Source organism: Macaca fascicularis, chromosome 6 (genome assembly GCF_037993035.2).
Source record: "Macaca fascicularis isolate 582-1 chromosome 6, T2T-MFA8v1.1".
In the NCBI taxonomy this organism is placed as follows: domain Eukaryota; kingdom Metazoa; phylum Chordata; class Mammalia; order Primates; family Cercopithecidae; genus Macaca; species Macaca fascicularis.
Window position 1 is genome coordinate 61531161 of NC_088380.1, and position 15632 is coordinate 61546792.

The 15632-nt window shown below is 44.0% G+C and overlaps 1 protein-coding gene and 1 pseudogene across 2 annotated transcripts in view; one reads left to right on the forward strand and one right to left on the reverse strand.

Moving 5' to 3' along the window:
• ANKRD55 (ankyrin repeat domain 55) overlaps positions 1–15632 on the reverse strand; it is a 138507-nt gene that overhangs the window by 10783 nt on the left and 112092 nt on the right. Inside the window, exons 9-10 of one of the 2 annotated variants that reach the window (XR_012413670.1) lie at positions 7156–7323; positions 1512–2171 (exon numbers count right to left, since the gene is read on the reverse strand). Coding sequence is in view for 1 of the 2 variants with exons in the window: in XM_045393726.2 (XP_045249661.2) it covers positions 1512–2176; positions 7156–7323 (833 nt within the window). In the remaining variant the exon portion in view is untranslated. Of the gene's footprint in view, positions 1–1511; positions 2177–7155; positions 7324–15632 lie in introns of both variants that reach the window. The other variant, XM_045393726.2, reaches the window with a different exon arrangement.
• LOC123573958 (small ribosomal subunit protein uS5 pseudogene) lies at positions 9319–11538 on the forward strand (annotated as a pseudogene).

The window sequence follows — 15632 nt, forward strand, 5'->3', positions numbered from 1 at the left end:
CAAAAAAAAAAAAAAAATAGGCAGATGTAAGGGTGCGTACCTATAGTCCTAGCTACTCAGGAAGCTGAGGCAGGGGGATCGCTTGAACCCAGGAGACAGAGGCTGCAGGGAGCCGTGATTGTGCCACTGTACTCTAGCCTGGGTGACAGAATGTGACCTTGTCTCAAATAAATAAATAAATATTTAAGTAATAAATTCTTTAGTGTGATACTTTTGTTTAAAAAGTGGGATGTGGCCGGGCGCGGTGGCTGAAGCCTGTAATCCCAGCACTTTGGGAGGCCGAGACGGGTGGATCACGAGGTCAGGAGATCAAGACCATCCTGGCTAACACGGTGAAACCCCGTCTCTACTAAAAAATACAAAAAACTACCCGGGCGAGGTGGCGGGCGCCTATAGTCCCAGCTACTCGGGAGGCTGAGGCAGGAGAATGGCGTGAACCCGGGAGGCGGAGCTTGCAGTGAGCTGAGATCCGGCCACTGCACTCCAGCCTGGGTGATAGAGCAACACTCCGTCTCAAAAAAAAAAAAAAAAAAAAAAAAAAAAAAAAAAAAAGTGGGATGTGTGCATATTTCATATCTAAAAATGGAGATATATGTGTGTAAAATATCTCTAGAAGGATAAAAAAAATTCATTTTTTTTGACATTTAGCTTTGGATGAGGGACACTGGATAGCTGGGGAAGACACAAGAGGGAGAATTGCTTTGCAACCCTTTGGTATGTGTTGAGACCTAACCCATAAATGTGCAAATGTGTTACCTTTCTACATGTGTCCACACGAGGCATGGCCATTTTCCCTGTTCCCTCACCAAAATTTTGGTTCAGTAGGTCTGGGGTGGAGATTGAATGCCTAATTTATAAACAGTCACACAAACAAACTCCTCATAGGTGATTTGCCACACACTAGTTAAGAATCCTTGCTAGTGGAAATAGTAATATTCTTGCTCCAATCTGGTACGTACCACACATATTTTCTGGAAAGATAAGAAGGCACATATTTGTACTTGATGATTACTTGAAGAGGGGAGAAGCAGAACATTTTCTTTTCTTTCTTTTTTTTTTTTTTTCTGAGACAGAGTCTTGCACTGTTGCCCAGGCTGGAGTGCAGTGGCATGATCTTGGCTCACTGCAAGCTCTGCCTCCCGGGTTCACGCCATTCTCCTGCCTCAGCCTCCCAAGTAGCTGGGACTACACGCGCCTGCCACCATGCCTGGCTAAGTTTTTGTACTTTCAGTAGAGATGGGGTTTCACCGTGTTAGCCAGGATCGTGATCCTCCCACCTTGGCCTCCCAGAGTGCTGGGATTGAGCACCGTGCCCGGCCAGAGAAGCAGAATGTTTTCACAGCCCAGAAATCTCAAATCCAGTGCACTTTGGGAGAAAAGGTGGCTCTAATCACTCATTTTATTCTCACCCTGCCTTCTAGACTATTGTCATCCAGTTCCTAGCCTAGAACTGTAGGGGACATTTCCAGTATAGAGCCTGCTGAGAATGAAGACGAAATGAAGAACATTACCTGATGATGGATTATGTAGATGACGAAGATGTGGTGGCACAGAGACCTCCTGGTGACCAGGCCGGACACTGAGCAATCTGTCCAGCAGCTTATCAGAAGAAGACACAGTCCAAACTTTGTAGGAAAATACCTGATTAGAATCACTCCTCCAGGGGTTATCTAGTAACATCTGGCAGCCAGTTCTGTTATTTAATAAATCCTGCTCACTTCGACTTTTCTGAGATCGCTGGGCCATATGATGAGGACCAGAGCTCAGGCCTGCATGGGAAGTGGCCCCATGGGAGGCTGTTAGGAAGTTACTGCCCAGGGTGATGGGTGGGAGACTCTGCGTTCTGATTGGTGGAAGCCCCTTACGGGCCAGTGGTTTCTTTTCTGATAAGGGATATTTTGAATTGTCTGAGATTTTCTTCTTAAATTCAACCATAGCCACCTGATCACCAGGCTGTTCTTGGCAGTTGGTACCCACGATGCTATCAAAGGTGGTGATGATGTCATTGACTTCCGAGGTGTCCTCCTCTCTGTATCGGTCCCTGCTGGGATCCTTCTGATGGGCTCTCTGCTCTTCTTTCTTGTTTTTGCAGAATATTTGGTTGAGCATGTTGAACCGTCCCTCCTTCTTCTGGGGCCGACTGCTCTGGGAGGGAGGGGGTCGAGTAGGCTCTGTTCTATGCAAATATAAAAGAGCAGGGATGATATGTGAGAATAGGAAGTAGAGACATCACTAACTGAAATACCGACCCCCTATTCCACATGCTTCATCAGGTTTTCTGAGATCCTTCCTAGACACCCCCAAAGCCTTCTCAAGTTAAAGGTGGTGTGAGGAACTCACAGCACCCCTGGCAATGCTGCCCAGAAGACGCTCTTTGCCATGGGCAGTCTTTGCCCAAGGAGGACGTTTCTTATATTTTTCTTGCTCCTTCAGGGGATATCCTTCCAAAATTTACACCTGGATCATCTGTTTTCAACAAGGGGTTAACTAAACTGAAAACTTGCTGAAAGTGTTGTTCTCACATCTCAAGGACAGTCAGTAGGAGCGCGAGTTGAAGTCAGAGATGAAGCCTAAGGGTTTGAGTTCAGGCTTCAACGAGCGGAAGGATGGAGGAGGTTGCTGAGGTGGGGGGAGTGTGGTTTTAGGCTTTCTGTGAAAGAGATCCTAGAAAACCTGGACCTAGTGCTGACCAACTGACATTATCCCCCTCAGGCACCCCCTCCCCATTTTAAACTAAAACTTTCCTGTTGAAAAGTACTTTTTTAAAAAGTATGCTAAAGAACAGGCGTGGTGGCTCATGCCTATAATTCCAGAACTTCAGGAGGCCGAGGTTGGAGGATCACTTGAGGTCAGGAGTTTGAGACCAGCCTGGGCAACATGGCAGGATCTCGTCTCTATTAAAAAAAAAAAAAAAAAAAAGAAAAGAAAACCAAGGAAAGAAGTTTTAGTGTGGGCTCCAGTGAGAGAAGAGGAGGAGTGCATGTCCAAGGTCGGGTGTGGCTGCAGAAAAAAGTGAGCAATGCCCAATGCACAGGCAAATTATAAAGGAAAAAGGCCAGCAGTTGTCGAGAGGTTCCCTGAGGTGCTATTCTGTTTGTGTTCCTTGGAAAATTCTGTGTGATTCTCTTTTGAGGCTCCAATTGACTTAATGCTTTCTGCGGTATGAATTAACGATGAAACCTGACCCGTGTGTGTGCCCCTAAGGGTCAGATTGCAACATTACTTTCTGGAGTGAGATATCGCAATCTGCAATTTGAAAAACATCACCACTTATTTTGGATGCATGTAACGAATGTTTTCTCTAAAGGTCACACAGTGCATCCTTTGAATCTTTATTCCCATGATGTAGTCTTATCTTTATTCTTTCACCTTCCAATGGGCTTTTTGAAATATTGAATTCTAGACTTCTAATACTACCAGAGAGATCCCCAGGGCACCTCTGACATTCAAGTTCCCCTACAAAGAATATGTCCCTCTGTGAATTGATGCTATTGCAGCATCTTGTGTAAGCCATCTCCTCCCCTGTTACGGCTCGTGCTTTAGGCCTCTGGGTCTCAAAATGGGGTCCACTGAACCCTTAAAGAGGGATCCCTGACTTTTTCAGGGGTTTCATGAGGTTAAACTCTATTCATAATAACACCACAACGTTATTAGTCTTTTTCACTGTGCTGCCTTGCATCGATGGTGCAGTAGAGGTGGTGGGTAAAATGGTGGCTGCCTCAGTTCAAATCAGGACAATAGGGGCATCAATGTACTTGCAGAAAAAAAAAGTCCTTTAACTTAATAATGTCCTTGTTTAGGTAGTACAAGTTATTAATTTGATTAAATATTGACTTGAGTACACTTGTCTGACAAAATAAGAAGTGATCGTAAGCAATTCTACTATATACAGAGGTGTGATGATTGTCTTGGGGTAAAGCAGCTGTGCAATTGTTTGCGTCATGGGCTGAACTGGACACTTTTTTCACGGAACACCATTTTTATGCCTTACAGACAAACTAGGGTTATGTAGAGCTAAGTATTTGCAGAAATTTCTGCAAAATAAATAAAGTGAAATACGCAGAAACAGAGAGTAAAACAGCGGTTACCAGAAGTGAGGGTGAGGTGGGGGAATGGGAGGTGTAGGTCAAAGGGTACAAAGTTGCAGTTAAGTTTAAGTGTTTCTCATGCCTCAGCCTCTTGAGTGTCTGGGATTACAGGTGCATGCCACCAAGCCCAGCTAATTTTGGTATTTTTAATAGAGATGGGGTTTTGCCATCTTGGCTAGGCTAGTCTTGAACTCCTGGGCTCAAGTGATCTACCCGCCTTGGCTTCCCAAAGTATGGAGGTTACAGGCATGAGTCACTGTGCCCGGCCCATCTCACTAGGTATATTTATATCAAAACATGTATACCATATATATATATTTATATATATATAAATAAAATAAAAATATATTAAAACGAATAAAGTGGGCCAGGCATGGTTGCTAGCCTGACCAACATGGAGAAAACCTGTCTCTACTAAAAATACAAAATTAGCCAGGCGTAGTGGCATATGCCTGTAATCCCAGCTACTCTGGAGGCTGAGACAGGAGAATTGCTTGAACCCGGGAGGCAGAGGTTTCAGTGAGCCGAGATTGTGCCATTGTACTCCAGCCTGGGCAATAAGAGTGAAACTCCATCTCAAAATAAATAAATAAAATAAAATAAAATGAATACAGTGAATATTTCATTTCAAGATAAATAATTGACAGTTATTGTAGCCAATGACGAAAGTCTAGCTTTCAAGTAAAAACTAGAATTTTGGAAAACTTATATTCACATTGTAAGCTTGATAGCATCTCAATCTATAAAGCTTTTCCAATGAGATTGGTGGTAACACTAACAAATGTGACTTTTTGATATTGTATAATGAAATGTGTCATTTGGAAGATCTTTATAATTAAGTGAACCAATATTTTCCAAATGACCAATACAAGGTGTTAATAAAATCACGCATGTGTAGAGGGCCCATTTAAACTATAAGGTATAGTAATGTATTCTAATGTGACAGAGTACAAAAAATTCATTGATATGGTGAGAATCCACATTGCAATTAACCTTTAAGAAACTACTACTTGTTAAGTTGTGATATCGTATCAAAGAAAAATACACACAATTGGCCGGGCGCGGTGGCTCACGCCTGTAATCCCAGCACTTTGGGAGGTTGAGTGGGCGGATCATGAGGTCAGGAGATTGAGATCATCCTGGCTAACACAGTGAAACCCCATCTCTACTAAAAATGCAAAAAAATTAGCTGGGCATGGTGGCAGGTGGGTGACAGAGCGAGACTCCGTCTCAAAAAAAAAAAAAAAGAAAAGAAAAATACACACAATTGTCTGAAAAGCCTATTGAGATACACCTGCCTTTTCCAACTGTGTATTTATATAAGGCCAGATTGTTTTCACATACATCAATCAAAACATGATACTGTGGCTGGGCATGGTGACTCACACTTCTAATCCCAGCACTTCGGGAGGCTAAGGTGGGAAGACTGCTGGAGGCCAGGAGTTTGGGATCAGCCTGGGTAGCATAGTGAGGCCATCTCTCCAAAAAAAAAACCAAAAAACAAAAAACAAGAAAACCCAGCTGGGCATGGTGGCACATGCCAAAAGTCCCAGCTACTCAAGAGGTTGAGGTGAGGGGATCGTTTGAGCCCAAGAGTTCAAGGTTGCAGTGAGCCATGATTATGCCTCTGCACACCAGCCTGGGTGACAAGTGAGACTCTGGCTCTAAAATTTAAAAATAAATAAATAAATAAGCAAACCCCAAACCCAAGAAACAAAACACATTATATTGCAACAGAGTGAATGCAAAAAGCAGATGTGGAACCCACTTTATTTATTTATTTATTTTTTTGAGACAGGGTCTTGCTCTGTCACCCAGGCTGGAGTGCAGTGGTGCTATCTCAGCTTACCGCAACCTCCACCTCCCAGGCTCAAGTGATTCTCCTGCCTCAGCTTTCCCAGTAGCTGGGGTTACAGGCACGCACCACCACGCCTGGCTAGTTTTTCTGTTTTTGGTAGAGATGGGGTTTCACCACGTTGGCCAGGCTGGCCTAGCTGAACTTCTGACCTCAGGTGATCCACCCGCCTTGACCTCCCAAAGTGCTAGGATTACAGGTGTGAGCCACCATGCCCAGCCTCCAGCTGTATTCTATTAAGCTTGTATTAAGCTACCAAAGAGATTTGCCAAAAATGTAAAACAATGCTACTCTTCTCATGACAATATCTTTGTTTTGGGAAATAGAAATATTAAATACAACAATTTATTTTTAATTAAAAATATAATATTTATGTTCACATGTAAATGTAATGTTTATTATTAATTTAAGTGGATAAAAATGCATATTTTATTAAAAATTTTTCAGTTTTAATTAATTAATTAATTTTTTTTTGAGATGGAGTCTCGCTCTGTCACCCAGGCTGGAGTACAATGGAGTGATCTCGGCTCACTGCAACCTCCACCTCCCAAGTTCAAACTATTCTCCTGCCTCTGCCTCCCAAGAGGCTGGGATTACAGGTGCCCACCACCATGCCTGGCTAGTTTTTGTATTTTTAGTTGATGGGATTTCACCATGTTGGCCAGGCTGGTCTTGAACTCCTAACCTCAGGTGATCTGCCTGCTTCAGCCTCCCAAAGTGCTGGGATTACAGGCATGAGCCACCGCGCCTGGCCTCTCAGTTTTAATTTCTAATGCCATAAATATTGATAGGTTTGACTCTCATAAATAAAAGTTATTTGGGGGCCCTTAATAATTTTTGAGAGTGTAAAAGTCCTGAGAACAAAAGTTTGAGACTCACCAAATTAGGCAAAAGGGGGATTTAGAGGATGTGCCAAAAAGGGAAGAGGAAAGAGAGAAAAGGAAAGAAGAGATTCAAGTTCAGGGAATATTAGGCTGAGGGATTTGGGCTCACTACTATCATTTTGCTCCAAGAACACTTTATTCTGTGTTAGATAATGGCAAACATAAATTATATAATCATTTAATGTCTTTAATACTATGTAACATTTATTATATTATAAAAGTATAATAATATTATTATTGGTTTGCACCTTGGCAATTTAAAACATTTCATCCGAATTTATAAATATTTGAGGAGAATAGAAAAATAAGTGGCTCGTGGTGTACCCACCTGCTCTCTTGGGAGAGGAGTTTGACACACGCCGTGTGACCGCAGTACAGAGCGTAGGCCAAGGGCGTGCTTTCATTGATGTCCCGCAGGTTGCTATCCATTCCCAACTCCAGCAGTGACTGGACACATTCCACCTTCCCTGCAGCTGCAGCCCAGTGCAGAGGTGTCCTGGAGGGGCCATGTGGAAAAAGCACAAGTGTCTGAGCACGTTGATTGTTCAGGCTTCTTAGCCAGCAACAGCTCATGCTCAAAGTCAGGTTGAGGTAGGGAAAATCTTGTTGCCATTTACAGTATAGAAATAGTAAGTGTTAAATGAGCCCAAAGGATGATGGTAGACATGTGTAGGGGCCTCTCCTCTAGCTCTAAGTATCCCTGCCTTCTGCTCTCTCGGGCTTTCTGACAATTTCCTAGAAGAGGAAGTAGTGGGTCAAAGGGTATGAACAGTTTTGAGGTTCTTTATACGTAGTACCAAACTGCCTTCCAGGAAGATTGAGTCAGTTTGTTCTACCAGCTATGTTTCTCCTCCTTCTCTAATACTGAGTATTGTTACTCACTTTAAAAATCTTTGTCCATTTGGTAGGCAAAATATGCTTCACTGTCGTTTTCCTTTCTATTTAATTTATAGTAAGGTTTGAACTTTTGAAATATAAGTTTATTTTCTTATTTTTATTATTTATTTATTTATTTATTTATTTATTTATTTATTTATTTTTTTGAGACGAAGTCTCGCTCTGTAGCCCAGGCTGGAGTGCAGTGGCCGGATCTCAGCTCACTGCAAGCTCCGCCTCCCGGGTTCACGCCATTCTCCGGCCTCAGCCTCCCGAGTAGCTGGGACTACAGGCGCCCGCCACCTCGCCCGGCTATTTTTTTGTATTTCTTAGTAGAGACGGGGTTTCACCGTGTTAGCCAGGATGGTCTCGATCTCCTGACCTCGTGATCCGCCCATCTCGGCCTCCCAAAGTGCTGGGATTAAAGGCTTGAGCCACCGCGCCCGGCCATAAGTTTATTTTCCATTTGAGTTTCTTCATTGAAATGACTAATGCCTTTTGTCATTTTTCTGTTAAAGTATGTGTTTTTCTTACTAATTTGTATGTGCTGTTTGTATTAAATACATTGATCTTCTATAGGTTATGTTTATGAAAACATTTTCTGTAATTTGTTACTTGACTTTTATTTTTATTTTATTTTTTGAGATGGAGTCTCACTCTGTCACCCAGGCTGGAGTGCAATGGTGTGGTCTTAGCTCACTGCAACCTCTGCCTCCTGGGTTCAAGCGATTCTCACACCTTAGCCTCCTGAGTAGCTGGGACTACAAGCACGTGCTACCACACCTGGCTAATTTTTGTATTTTTAGTAGAGACGGGGTTTCACTATGTTGGGCAGGCTGGTTTTGAACTCCTGACCTCGTGATCTACCTGCCTCGGCCTCCCAAAGTGGTGGGATTACAGGTGTGAGCCACCATGCCCGGCCAACTTTCATTTTTAAATGATTTTTCTATAAAACTTTAAAAAATAATCACATTTAATTCCTTTTTCATTTTTTCTTTCTTTCATGGTGTTATGTTAAAAAAAATCCTTCGTGGCTGGGCACAGTGGCTCATGCCTATAATTCTGGCACTTTGGGAGGTTGAGGCAGATGGATCATCTGAGGTCAAGAGTTCAAGAGCAGCCTGGCCAACAAGGAGAAACACCATCTCCATTAAAAATACAAAAATTAGCCAGACATCATGGCACATTCCTGTAGTCCCAGCTACTCAGGAGGCCGAGGCATGAGAATTGCTTAAACCCCAGAGGCAGAGGTTGCAGTGAGCCGAGATTACGCCACTGCACTCCATCCTTGGCAACAGAGCAAGACTCTGTCTCAAAAAAATAAAAATAAAAATAAAAAGTCCTTCATTAGCCAAAAGGTGGATAAATATTCACCAGTATTTAAACCTTTATTAAATTGTATAACCAGTGTTTTCTTAAGAGAATAAAAAGAAAAGCCATAGACTGGGAGAAAATATTTGCAAATCACATAGTCAACAAAGTATTACTAATACTAGTAATTAGTATATAAAATCTTTCAGAACTGAACAATAAGAAAATAAAACAATTTTAAATATTAGCAAAAGATCGGAATAGACATTTTGTCAGAGAAGATATATGGATGGTAAATAAGCACATGAAGAGGTACTCAATAATATTCCAGTAGTATTGGAATACTACTCAGTAATGAAAAAGAACAGACTGCTGATATATGCAACAACATAGATGAGTGTCAAACGCATTCTGCTAAGTGAAATAAATCAAATAAATCAGTCTCAAAGGATGACCTACTATATATTTCCATTTACATGACCTTCTGGAAAAGGCAAAACTATACAGACAGTTAACTAATGAGTGGTTGCCAGGGCTTAGCGATGGGAAAGGGCTTGACTATACAGAAGGACATGAGTTGATGTTGGAATTGATGGGATTGTTCTGAATTCTGTTTGTGGTGGTAACATGAATTCATGCACTTTATGTACACCATAAAAGTAAATTTTACTGAACATAAATAAAAAGAACACCAGTATTCTAGATTTATTTGGTTTAAAAATAAAAAACCATGGCTGGGCACTGTGGTTCGCGCCTGAAATCCCAGCACTTTGGGAGCCAGAGGTGGGCAGATTGCTTGAGCCCAGGAGTTCGACACCAGCCTGGGCAACATGGCAAAACCCAGTCTCTACAAAAAAAAATATAAAAATTAGTTGGATGTGATGAGTACGTGCCTGTAGTCCTCGCTTCTCGGGAGGGTGAGGTGGGAGGATTGATTGAGTCTAGAGAGGTTGAGGCTTCAGTGAGCCGAGATCCTGCCACCACACTCCAGCCTGGGCAATGGAGTGAGACCCTGCCTCAAAAACCAAAAACTGAACAAACAAACAAAATCTGCGTGTGTGACTATATGCGTATTTTGGTATGTGCAGTGAGGTCAAAGCCAATCTGTTTTCGTAATTACACAGCCAACTCTTCTCAACACCATTTCTTTTTCTTTTCTTTCTTTCTTTCTTTCTTTCTTTTTTTTTTTTTTTTTTTTTTTTGAGACAGCGTCTTGCTCTGTTGCCAGCCAGGCTGGAGTGCACTGGTGCAATCTCAGCTCACTGAAACCTCCGACTCCCTGGTTCAAGCGAGTCTCCTGCCTCAGCCTCCCGAGTAGCTGGGATTATAGGCACGGGCCACCACACCCAGCTAATTTTTGTATTTTTAGTAGAGACAGGATTTCACCATGTTGGCCAGGATGGTTTCGATTTCCTGACCTCATGATCCGCCCTCCTCAGCCTCCCAAAGTGCTGGAATTACAGGCGTGAGCCACCGCGCCCAGCCCTCAACACCACTTCTGCTTCTTCTCCCAGAAAACACCAAACGGCGGATGACACCGGTGCAGCGGCCCCGCCCGGAGGCCCTGGAGGCCCTGGGGGCCCTGGGATGGGGAACCGCGGTGGCTTCCGCGGAGGTTTCGGTAGTGGCATCCGGAGCCGGGCGGCGACCCTGCGGGGCCGGGGTCGAGGCCGCGGAGTTCGCCGAGGCAAGGCGGAGGGTAAGAAGTGGATGCCGGTCGCCAAGCTGGGCCGCTTGGTCAAGGACATGAAGATCAAGTCCCTCTAGGAGATCTACCTCTTCTCCCTGCCCATTAAGGAATCTAAGATCGTTGACTTTTTCTTGCGGGCCTCTCTCAAAGACGAGGTTTTGAAGATTATGCCGGTGCAGAAGCAGACCCGTGCTGGCCAGCGCACCAGGTTCAGGGCGTTTGTTGCTATGGGGACGACAATGGCCATGTTGGCCTGGGTGTTAAGTGCTCCAAGGAGGTGGCCACCGCCATCTGTGGGGCCATCATCCTGGCCAAACTCTCCAATGTCCCCATGCGCAGAGGTTACCGTGGGAACAAGATCAGCAAGCCCCACACCGTCCCTTGAAGGGTGACAGGCCGCTGTGGCTCTGTGCTGGTGCGCCTCATCCCTGCACCTAGGGGCACTGGCATCGTCTCAGCGCCTGTGCCCAAGAAGCTGTTTATGATAGCTGGTATCGATGACTGCTACACCTCAGCCCAGGGCTGCACTGCCATCCTGGGCAACTTTGCCAAGGCCACCTTTGATGACATCTCTAAGACCTACAGCTACCTGACCCCTGACCTCTGGAAGGAGACTGTATTTACCAAGTCTCCCTATCAGGAATTCACTGACCACCTTGTCAAGACCCACACCAGAGTCTCCATGCAGTGGACCCAGGCTCCAGCTGTGCCTACAACATAGGGTTTTTATACAAGAAGAATAAAGTGAATTAAGCCTGAAAACAAAAAACAAAAACAAAGACAAAAACAAAAACAAAACAAAACAAAAAACACCATTTCTTCATGTAGTGGGATTATATTTTAAGATCCTGATGTCTATACATATTTTTTACCTCGCCTCTTTCCCCTATTTAAGGGGATGATTGACATTGTGCTTAACCTCAGCGGAGGGATATTGCGAAGTCAGGGAGGGAAATGTGTTTTTGCTTTCAAAAGCCAAGTTTGGGACTCAGAGCAACTTCAGAGCAAAGGCAAAATATTTAACTAAATATCTGAATGGAAATGGCTTTCCCAGCACTGGAAAGGGGGTCCCCCTTCAGTGGTCAAGGTGGTGTGACAGCTGGGCACCCTGACTCACACTTGTAATCCCACCACTTTGGGAGGCGGAGGCGGGCGGATCACGAGGTCAGGAGATTGAGACCATCCTGGCTAACACGGTGACATCCTGTCTCTACTAAAAATACAAAAAATTTGCAGACTTGGTGGTGCATGCCTGTAATCTCAGCTACTCGGGAGGCTGAAGCAGGAGAACCCGGGAGGCGAAGGCTGTAGCGAGGCGAGTGCTACTCCAGCCTGGGCGACAGAGGGAGACTCCGTCTCAAAAAAAAAAAAAAAAAAAAAAAAGTGGTATGACAAGAGCATAAAGGACCACTGGACTCAGGAGCAAAGCGGTCAAGAACCTTGCTTCACTGGAAGAGATACTAGGAGCGAGGGATGGGGAATGTCTGTGGTGTGTCTAGGCAGTGGGACCACAGGCAGGCCAAGATGGTGCCCATGCCCAAGCACGACATGGACACAGCTGAACATCATCCGACCTGAAGGGATAAGGACAGAAGACGAGGGGCCACCCTCCATCTCTATTCCTATACACCCGTTGTATAAAATTCCAGAACCAAGGCACACACAATAAGGGAAGCCGGGTGGGGGGCTTTAAAAGATGAGGTTAGGTTTCCTACTAATTTAGCGAGATAACTCAAAAATAGAAGTTAGGTTAAATTATAGATAAAAATCATTATAACTTTTAAAACTGTGAGTTGTAAAATAACATAAATACTTGACATAGTAAGTGTTCCGCCACTTTTTTTTTTTTTTTTTTTTGAGATGGAGTCTCGCTCTGTTGCTAGGTCGGAGCGCGGTGACCCCATCTCGGCTCACTGCAACCTCCGCCCCCCGGGTTCAAGCGATTCTTCTGCCTCAGCCTCCCGAGTAGCTGGGACTACAGGCACATGCCACCGTGGCCAGTTAATTTTTGTATTTTTAGTAGAGATGAGGTTTCACCATGTTGGCCAGGTTGGTCTCAATCTACTGACCTCATGATCCACCTGCCTCAGCCTCCCAAAGTGCTGGGATTACAGACGTGAGCCACCGCATCCGGCCAGTGTTAGATTGTATGCTCCATGTGGGAGGGGAATGGGAGCCTTTCACTCACTGTGTGATTCTAGCACCCAGCGTGGTGCCTGGCACATATAGAGGCTCTCAATAAGAAAGTTTAATAAATCGATACTTTTGTGTTACTGCTTTCATTATTGTACCAAAGACAAAATAATTCTGGGTAGTATTAGACCCTGATTTTTTTTTTAAAACTCTGTGAGTAGAAATAAGAATTTCAACTATTCATTTAAAGAGCGCCTACTGTTTTCTAGGAGGTTAAGGCTTGGATTTGTCTTGGATGAAGAACTCTGCCTGTGTTTTGGTAACCTATCCCAGTGGGTTTTTAAGTGTGCCTAATGTACCGCAAATACTTTGATCTAAAACAGAAGTTTGAGAAGCTGAAGCTTAGCTGAAGCATATAAAAAGTCAACTTGCTGGGAGATAGAGTTGCATCTCTGAAGATTATCATGACTCTAAAAAAAAATGTTTCTTTCTTAAGTGTAGATTTATAGCTGCTCTGTGCCTATGCATTATTATTTTTGGAAGCTGTGGACTTGTAGTTGCTTTAGGCAGTTGCCAGCAGGAGATCAGAGTTGAGAGCTTGGAGGTGGCCTAAAGACAATTAGCCCTGGCCGTCAGGTCATCCAGGAAAATACTGTGAAAAGGCACTGGACGTTTGATTCTACCCATAGTTGCATTCAAGATTGAATAAACTAGGCCAGGCACGGTGGCTAACACCTATAATCCCAGCACTTTGCGAGGCGGAGGTGGGTGGATCACTTGAGGTCAGGAGTTCAAGACCAGTCTGCCAACATGGTGAAACCCCTAATCTACTAAAAAAAAAAAAAACCAAAACCCAAAATTAGCCAGGCATGGTGGTGCACACCTGTAGTCCCAGCTACTTGGGAGGCTGAGGCAGGAGAATCACTTGAACCAGGGAGGTAGGGATTGCAGTGAGCTGAGATCATGCCACTGCACTCCAGCCTGGATGACAGAGTGAGACTCTGTCTCCAAAAATAAAATATTGAATACACTATATTTTGGATTAAGTACTGATGTCACAAAACTATGTTCTGATTTTTTTCTGGGGATGTAGGGAGAGGCAAAGGGCAAAGGGAAAGTTGACATTCCTTTTTTGAGATAGGGTCTCACTCTGCCACCCAGGCTAGAGAGCAGTGGTACGATCAAAGTTCACTGCAACCTTCACCTCCCAGGCTCAAGCGATCCTCCCATGTCAGCCTCCTGAGTAGCTGGGACTACAGGCATGTACCACTAAGTCTGGCTAATGTTCATATTTTTTGTAGAGATGGGGTTTTGCCATGTTGCCAAGGCTGGTCTCGAACTCCTGGGTTCAAGTAATTCATCCACCTCAGCCTCCCAAAGTGCTGGGATTGTACAGGTGTGAGCAACTGCGCCTGGCCCACATTCCTATGAATGGGGTCTTCTGTACAAAGAATGATTATCCCTCCAGTAAGTCACTCGGGAAATGGGCAGTCCTGGGGGAAAGGAGGTCATGGAAGACCTCTCCTCAGGCCTGAACCCTGGGCAGAAGGGCACTCCTGAGAGGGCCAGGTGGTCTCTCAGGCCTGGAGCCAGCCTGGGAGCTGGACAGAGAAGGGCTGGGTTGGGTGTATCTGTGAAGGGGGTTGGACATGAATATTTGGAGAGCATATATGTATGTATATTGTGTGACCCCAGAATTCCCAGGTACAGATTGCATCTTCTGTCAATTAAACACCTTTTTCTGTTATGCTAGTAGCAGCAATTTTATAACACCTAATAGGGCCATATATTTTTCAACACAGTGATCAATCACACTGCATATTTGAACCTGGCAGATATGATTAGTTCCATTCTATGTGAGAGAGGTCTCCAGGTGACATTTATTCTGAAACAAGATGGGTCCCCAGCAGATTATGTCCTTCCATTTAGAGAGACTATTGCCAATAAATTCAGTAGATGGAAGACTGGATGTTGATCCAGTCAGGCTTACCAACATGTGATGATTCACTCAGAAGCTGTGTGAAATACTCCTTCGTGACAATTACTAAGACCGACTGTTTAAATTCCTCTGACCATCAATATGGAAGCCATCCAGAAGAACAGGATTTTGCTGAGTAATGAGGGGAGCATATAGATAATCTCTAAAATACCCATGTCCTTGGGGCCAGTCTGTGGTACCTAATTTCAAGTTGTCTAAACTTTAGCTCCTTTCTTATCTCTAAGCTTCAGGATGTCCTGCAAACACAGTCAATCTGCCTCAGTTATCACAGCAGGGGGCTAAAGGGCAGGGCCTGTGATTCAGAAGGAATTCAGCAGAGACAAGCAGTGGGCGGATGTGGTGGCCGCTGAATGGCAGGAGATGATGGGTCCAAGGATGCAGCATTGGTTGAGCTATCAGTGACTGAGGAATGATTAATGAAACATGTAAACATTCCCCAGAGAATTCCCAGAAATACACAGAGAGCAGAACTTGGTAACAGACTTTCCTCTCTGAAGATAAGTAAATTGCATATTAAAGGGAACTGTGACCTCACAGACTGATGAAATTTGAGACACTTAAGCTGCATATGCTGCTTCTGGGCTATGAGTTCTGTGTCATATCTTAGGTAAGTACTACAATGTTTTAAATACCATAGACTTATGATGTGTTTTACTATCTGGGAGGCCTAGTTCTTCATATTTTCCTTCTACTTCTTTTTATTACTACCTTATTTTTCTTTCCTTTTCCACAAAAACTTTCAGTAGGAAAAACACTAAAAAAGAGAAGAAGGAAAGGGAAATCACAATTATTGTGA